Genomic DNA, 8298 nt, shown 5'->3' with positions numbered 1-8298 from the left:
ACGTTCTACTTCTTCTACTTCCCTCTAACCCAATTTTCTCTTGCTTTGACCTGCGAGATAATAATATTTGGAATAGCTTAATTCGGCGCGACTTGGACACGCTTGCCCGTGCCTGCTCTACGCGGTTTACAAGGTATTATATTACAAGTATTATCCTAGCAAACCCTAGAACACCCAACTACATTCTTGGCGTCCCAGAAAGCATCCAGTGCAAGCAGCTGATTAAGCTTCAAAAGGCTAAAAAACTGGCGAAATCTTTCGGTGTCTATAGCTGGGTGAAGTGAGGAAAATCCATGTAAAGTCACTACGTCGGACCCGTGATGAGATTCAAGCCCACGACATTTCAGGTGCGTGCTTTACAGCCTAACCACTAGTCCACCCAAACCGCAGAATGGAGGGCGCCTTATTAAAACTAAAGTGAAAGTAACCATAGAGATAAGTGTTTGATTGTTATCCCAGAGCAAGTTCACTCATTAAGATCTATGTCAGTGAACGTAGGGTTTATATGGCCATTACTCATTTTTTCCTTTTTCCCTGAAGCTCCAATCTGTTCGAGCTCATACACGTTCTTTGAAGATTTTCTGAAAAAAAAGCAAGTGGAAATAAAATGGATGTGGAGAAGTAATGATATAACATGCACATTCAATTCTAGTTTGATTAAGGGACACTAGGTACAGCTGAAGTGAACATTTTTGTTTTGGCTCTAAATTAAGTATTCTGGGAGCCCTATATGATTTAACTGTCAATGTTCTGAATTATTGAGATGCAATGGGTATAATTTAGACTTTTATTCTTATGCTGCGATATTCCGATTTTAAAAATTATTGTTATCATGTAAATATCTATTTCGGTAACTCTCATCACTGCAAAGTGAATTAGATATGCATACGCATCATACTCACAACTGAGTGGAATGCTGTGACACTAAATGCCATATTTATAAAGAGAAAAAGATTTAGATCTACTATTTGTTTCTTCCCGATGGGCAACCATTTTAACTGGCCATTTAACACTTGTGCGTCAACAGCAATTTTTGTCGAGGCATTTATATAGCATATCACGCTGCGAACATGACCAAGAATATAAAAACTTTCAATATATTATTATCACGTACTTCTTTAGTTTCTTACTTGAAAATTACACTACAAAGCTTGCACTTCCTATGGAAAAAGGAACAAATTAAGCTAGCACTAATGTACTCTGAATAAAAATGGTCTTGGAAATGTGGAAGCAAAAACATAGTTCCCAAAGAGGCTTCAATCTTAAAAGAATAAAATTCCGTTACTAAACAGCTTTGACCAATATGGAATTACCTATTCAGAGAATATTGGAGCCGTACGCTGCTGAAGTGTTTACTTATTTTCAACTCCACTGACCTGCCGAAATTCTTGGCGTCCTCGACGGTGTCTGGGAGCTTCCTGTTCAGTGTTTCTGGCAGTAACAAATCCAACAGGCCAGCAGTCACGCATAGACCTCCGAAGACGATCAAGGGCAGAGCCACTGCGATATCCCCCTCCAGAACTGATCCCTGTGGAACAAACGTGAAGTAGAATTTGGGGTCAAAATACAAAGGTAAATTATGTAATAGAATGACTGGATATTTCATAAGATGTCATTGTTGGTCATTGTATAGCTTTAACGCTCCTATCAACAATTAAAGGTTATCTTGGCAGGACCTCCGAATTTGACGCCCATAGGACCCAACCTTATGGATGGAAAACCTCAAAAACTCCCGAAAACAACTCAAGATCAAAACATCCCATCGGGGATTCGAACTAAGGTCATCACTCTTCTCCGCGATTAAGCATTGTCCCAACCTCGGGCGGCTCTTGGTTTGTTGAACTGACCGGCTGTAATTCCAATTGATACCCCCCCCCCCCTTTCAAAACTCCCCCCCCCCTACAACAGACAGACAAACAGACAGACAGACAGACAGACAGACAGACAGACAGACAGACAGACAGACAGACAGACAGACAGACAGACAGACAGACATTTCATTTATTATTAACCGGTACATTTTTAGGAGCACGCGCGCGTGTGTTTGTATTTGCATTATATTTCAACTGGGCGGAAAACAGGATTGTCGGCCCAGGGTCCTGGCCAAGTAAGGTAACTCCGGGATGTAGGCAACGAAGAGAACACAAAACAGAACCATGTAAGTCTTAAAATTCCATAAAAATAATTATGCTAAAAATAGATGTACGAGCAGTAATAAGAGACAGGTTGAATAAATGTAACTGATGAAATTATGTAAAATAATATGTATTTGTACTGCAGACGTGGCCTCCCTTTGTAAGTAACAGAGAGACCAATTGGCAAATAGAAGCCGTCTCTTTAAAAGTCCTCTGGACAAAAGTTGAATTCGCAGGGTAGGCTGACGTCACCGCCAGGCCGGCTGACGTCACCGCCAGGCCGGCTGACGTCACCGCCAGGCGGGCGGTGTTCGGAAAGGACTCGCTTAGATAAGTTTCACATTGTGACAGAAGCGATTTACATACAAGCGACGTGATAGACAAAGATGACGGAACAAGTCTCTGTAGTGCGACAGCACCAAAGAACCACTATTGTTTCCCAGAGCGCTTTCAAATCGACCAAATGCTTTTTGAACATTGATTACAAGATGCGAAATTTACTTGAAACTAAATTTAAAAAATTGTCTTGTTCTTCTTGTTCTTGTTCTTGTTCTTGATCTTGTTCTTGCTCTTGTTCTTGCTCTTGTTCTTGCTCTTGTTCTTGCTCTTGTTCTTCTTTTCCTTCTTCTTCTTCTTCTTCTTCTTCTTCTTCTTCTTCTTCTTCTTCTTCTTCTTCTTCTTCTTCTTCTTCTTCTTCTTCTTCTTCTTCTTCTTTTTCTTCTTCTTCTTCTTTTTCTTCTTCTTCTTCTTCTTCTTCTTCTTCTTCTTCTTCTTCTTCTTCTTCTTCATTTCAACGCTTTTTGATAACCTTATCAAGCCTGCAACCTACGCTTTAGGAGAAGACGCAGCGGATAGAAAGACTGAAAAAAATAACCCTGTCTGTGGTGTTTGTACTGCAAGTACAACCACATATCACAGCAGAACATGCACCGGTGTTGCTTTGATTGGTGAGAGATACAACAATATGTTTACTATTACCTGAACAAGTTAACAAAAACCCAACAATAACCACACAGACGGATACGCGTTATTGAAAACTTTCAGAATGGCGCAAAACAGTTGAAGACGACAACTGAGAAATAATTGAAGTCCCTTTTTCTGGAAGAGAAAAAGCAGTCTTATATTCAAGACGTCGTATACAATAATATTGTTTTGCTATTATACTATCTTTTCAAGGGTCATGAAATTAGAATTAACATGAGTATTTACCTCCCAATAGGCTTGTCGTTCTATTATTTCGGAATCTGTTTACAGTGCATGTCTAACATAAGGTTTGTTTACGCTCAGTGATGCTACGAGTATCTATCGACATAACTGAATTATCATTCACGCGAGTTTGAGTTTGTTAACATTATGTGTTTAAGGGATTGTCTTACCACTGACTATCAGTTTCTCAACCGTTTGATTTGTTTTGTCTTGAAGAGTGGTTTTTAATGAAAATTCCTTTGACAAAGGTGATGGTGCTTGCAATGAAATGAGTAGGTGTGTCTGATCCAACGAACATAACAGTATGATTTATGCCAAAATGTTTGCTCTCAAGTCTTCTTTTGGCCTGTCCGCGCATTCCTCCTATACACAATGTATACGGACGGAACATAAGAAATCCATATCGTTGGCAAACTGTTAAAATGTACTTAGCTCAAAAAGCAACATTTTTCATGTAAGAGAATAATTAAAACCCTTTCTACAGTTGTATCTAAACTGGGTATTTTTTTCTTTTTTTTTCAACATTAATTTTAGAATTTGAATTTTGACAAAACATTTCTTGAGAACATGCAACAAATATCTCAGATTAAGAAACGCAATTTTTATTTTAAAAATGCAAAGTTTTGGGCTTTGCAAATGTTTACCACTGGCCGACAATAATATAATGCTGAACATACCAGGTCTCCGACAAAGGGCGCCAAAATCCCACCTATCCTGGCGCAGACTGAACTGACCCCCATGCCAGAGTTACGCATGACAGTTGGGAACAGCTCCGCGGAGTAGATGTAGATTACGGCGAATGCCGCTGACGCCCCAAACCTTCCTACCAAGGCCAAAACCACGTTGATCCACTCTGGGAAATAAGTATTGAGAGAGACAAATGTTTAGCTTGGTGGCTTTTAGATTATTAAAAAGTAATGTTGTGCTGATGAGAAGTTTGGAGATATGAAAAACAAACAATAATATGTAATTATTGCATCTTGAGCTTTTTCATGATGACAAGCTACCACTACCTTTCATCGTCGTTGTTAATGAACAGTGTTAGAAAATAAATCAGAACAAAAACTCCTGAGAGTGACACTTTTTTTTCACTAGAGAGTCCAAAATCAACAGAACGAAACGTTCTGTTGATTGCCTGGGGGTAACAACTATAAAATGCTCAATATCCAAAACATTTATTTAAAAAAATGAATAAAAAATAAACCATAACCCCCCCCCCTCATTCCCCAACGCCCCAAAAGAAAATAACACCCTCCCCCCCCAAAAAAAAAGCAAACCAAACCAAAACAACAACAAAAACAACATCCCCCAAACATGCGATTTCCCTCGAATTCTCGAAGGCACACAAACATGGTTTAGGCACATAATATTATGTATTTCCCTCGAATTCTCGAAGGCACACAAACATGGTTTAGGCACATAATATTATGTAGGTGCTCACACTCATACATTCATACGAACACACATGCACATACACACACACACACGCACACACACGCACAGAGAGAGAGAGAGAGAGAGAGAGAGAGAGAGAGAGAGAGAGAGAGTGTGTGTATGTGTGTGTGTGTGTGTGTGTGTGTGTGTGTGTGAGAGAGAGAGAGAGAGAGAGAGAGAGAGAGAGAGAGAGAGAGAGAGAGAGAGAGAGAGAGAGAGAGAGAGAGAGAGAGAAACGAATACGCACACAAAAAGTAATAACCGCTGAAGCCACAAAACAAATAAAACAAAGATCACCTACTTGGTCCTCCAAAGATGACGGGGAACATGGTGCATACACAAGCGACACCTCCCAGCAGGTTAGAGAAAATCTGTAAACGCTTACGGCCAACCACATCCAAAGCGAGGATACAAAATATGTAAGACGACAATTCCACTGTGGCAGAGAGTGCATTGTTTACGAAAATGTCGCCAGACAGAGACCCCACGTTGAGACTAAGTCCATAGTACGTCATGCTGGCGACTAACCTGGGGGGTTGAGGGCATTATGTGATGAACAGGCTGGATTGATAACAACAGCATCGTTATCATCATCATCATCATCATCATCATCTTCATCATCATCATCATCATCATCATCATCATCATCATCATCATCATCATCATCATCAACAACAATAACTACAACAATAGTATGTACAAAAAAACCACAAAAAGGAATACAACAACAACAGAAACAAACCACAATCGACAGCAGCAGTTACCACAGGAACGATAGCAAAAGCATTAGCATCAACAACATCACGAAGAACATAAATAATTAATTAACAGCAACAGCAATAACAACACCCGAAGCAACATAAGAATACACTCAACAACTAGCTATAGGACGGACAAGACCCACATAATGGTTGTAAAATAAGTGAATGAACACAGCCAAAAAGGGATGTTGTACTTCGTTGGCCAGCTGTAAAAAGGCACAATTGAATATTTTTATCGCTGTTTGTAAACCCGAGGTACAAGTTACATGTGCTCAAAAAATATTTGGTCGAAATCCTAAATGTTGAAAAAGAAAGAATAATAAAAACATAATGTAGGCACAATTTGCTTAAAGAATGAAACAGTTTTTTTCTCTCTCCTGTAAATTTTAACTTTCTACGCTTAGTATGTTTTAACAGTTTGCCGACGATTTGTACTTTCTCAAATTCTACTAATATATTTGTCTGTGTCTTGAGTTGTCCGTGCTCAAGTGTTTAAAAACCTGCAGAGGAATACAGTACATCTAGATTATAATACAGCTGTCTCCAATTTTCCTGTTAACATAACTGGAATTCCGTTCCTTGTGGAGCTTTCTCTCCAAATATCTTGTTGCCTTTATCCATTTACTTCTTTACTTCCCTTGCACACGTTGCGTACAATATTATATTATATCATTCTCTCCCTTGAACTTCCAGAGTTGATTTTGTTCAGTTGTATTATCTGCAGTCACTGTTTTTGACTATTAAGCAATAGTTACCTTCCTATTTCCCAAATTAATGTTTTTCAAACATTGCAGATATTTTTTTCTTCAACTGTTTATCTCACCAGTTAAAAAAAATAATTCCAGATCGAATTATCAGAGTTGGCGTTGTGAACATGTGCCAAATTTTCTCCCCTTGGCCGTCCAATTCGATTTCTTGTAGACTGGACACCTTTTCTGATAGTGTGACTTTGTTAACCTTTGCAGCTTTTTTGATCACATCTGAAGCTTCCTCCAAACGCCCTTTGTTGATGAGCCAGCGGGGGGATTCGGGGACAAGCCTAAAAGCATCGAAATAAAGGAGAAAAAAGGGGGGGGGGGGGTGGAGACATTACTGTAAATATCCCCATAAAGTAGAAAAAGATACACTAGGCTGATGATAAAGATTTAACTAAACACAGGTACATAATATTATGTTTATGTTTGAGAAGAAAATTAGGTTCCATTTAATTATAAGTCACTGAAATGTCACACACACACACACACACACACACACACACACACACACACACACACACTCACACACACACACACACACTCTCTCTCTCTCTCTGTGTGTGTCTATCTCTACCCGTCTCCCTATTTCTCCCACTCTCTCTTCTTCTCTCTCTCACACACATACTCTCCCTGTCTTTCTGTCTGTCTGTCTGTGTGTCTGTCCGTCTGTCTGTCGGACGACTGACTTACTCTCCATCCCTCCCTCTCTGATCCCTCTCCCCTCTCTCTCACTCATTCTCTCTCTCTCTCTCTCTCTCTCTCTCTCTCTCTCTCTCTCATCCCTTGCCTACAACAGACACCTTAAGGTATCTAAATACTGTCAAACAAAATTCAGGCTCGTCTCAGTCTCTTTCAGAACACCTAGGGCCAGACCACAATGACACAAACGCTCACCACCAGTAGCTGAACAGCAGCACAGAACCCGCAGAGATGGCCACCTGAAGATATCGCCATTCTCTTATTCCGAATGCCAGACCAGTGTGCAGAAAAATGCCGATACACCAAAATATCTCGATGACGATACCTGCATACTTGCGTTTGGAAGGACCAACCAGTTCCATACCTGAGGGAGGAAATAGGAGGCGAGTCAGTGACAAGAAAGGACTTCGTAGTATTTGTGTATCATCGTCATCATCCATCATCTGTGAATACATGTATATATTATAATAACTTATTAGATCTGCGGCAGACATCGGTGATCATGGTTCTCCATTCAGTCCTTTGTTTGGATGCTCAAAAAAAAGCTACGTTTCCATTATCTGTCTCTGTTACCCATTTGTTTAGGTTAGGTTCCCTAAGTAGGTTGCTCAGGGCCCAGCCCTGCCTCACTTGCCTTCAATTCTGCCAGTGAGAGCTAGATGTTCAAGACCGTTATGTCTATTCAGGTGTCCCAAAAAGTGCATGTGTTGTTTCCTGATTGTTTTTAACAGTGAGCGTCCCGCGTGGGCTTCATCAAGTACTACCTAATTTGATTTATTTTCCTTCCACGATATTCATCTCAGCAGTCTCCTAGAAACCATATTCTATTGCTTCTATTTTATTTTCACTGTCTTTAGTGATTGTCCAGCATTCACATACATGTAGAAGGGTTGACCATACACAGCATTTCAAAACTTTCATTTTGGTGTTCATTGAGGTGTTTCTACTTTTTAGGATTGGGGTCAGTGTACTGAAACTAGCCTTAGCCATTGCAATTCTCCGTTTTGTTTCTGTGTAACACGTGGTATCAGATCTTATTATATATCCCAGATATTTAAACTGTTGGACACATTAGCTCATTTCGCCTTTGCTAATGATATTACAAATGGGATTTGTTGCTTTCTTGGATATTACCATGCATTCTGTTTTTCTGTACATTAAACAACAATCCTTTAAGTTCACTTTTCGTTACAACAGTATCTATAAGCGATTGAAAGTCCTTTTTTGAGTCTGCTATTAAAACTGTGTCATCGGCATATCTGATGTTATTAATATTTTCGATATTTCTGTTCTAATTTAATATATATA

General features: G+C 39.6%; 1 protein-coding gene across 1 annotated transcript in view; it reads right to left on the bottom strand.

Moving 5' to 3' along the window:
- Positions 1 to 466: 466 nt before the first annotated feature.
- LOC101860811 (organic cation transporter protein) overlaps positions 467 to 8298 on the bottom strand; it is a 19083-nt gene continuing 11251 nt past the window's right edge. Inside the window, exons 5-10 of the mRNA XM_035969717.1 lie at positions 7186 to 7354; positions 6360 to 6575; positions 5077 to 5303; positions 4019 to 4194; positions 1314 to 1528; positions 467 to 581 (exon numbers count right to left, since the gene is read on the bottom strand). Coding sequence (XP_035825610.1) covers positions 467 to 581; positions 1314 to 1528; positions 4019 to 4194; positions 5077 to 5303; positions 6360 to 6575; positions 7186 to 7354 — 1118 coding nt within the window. The remainder of the gene's footprint in view (positions 582 to 1313; positions 1529 to 4018; positions 4195 to 5076; positions 5304 to 6359; positions 6576 to 7185; positions 7355 to 8298) is intronic.

Source organism: Aplysia californica, unplaced genomic scaffold (genome assembly GCF_000002075.1).
Source record: "Aplysia californica isolate F4 #8 unplaced genomic scaffold, AplCal3.0 scaffold00174, whole genome shotgun sequence".
In the NCBI taxonomy this organism is placed as follows: domain Eukaryota; kingdom Metazoa; phylum Mollusca; class Gastropoda; order Aplysiida; family Aplysiidae; genus Aplysia; species Aplysia californica.
This window is presented reverse-complemented; position numbering and strand designations above follow the sequence as displayed.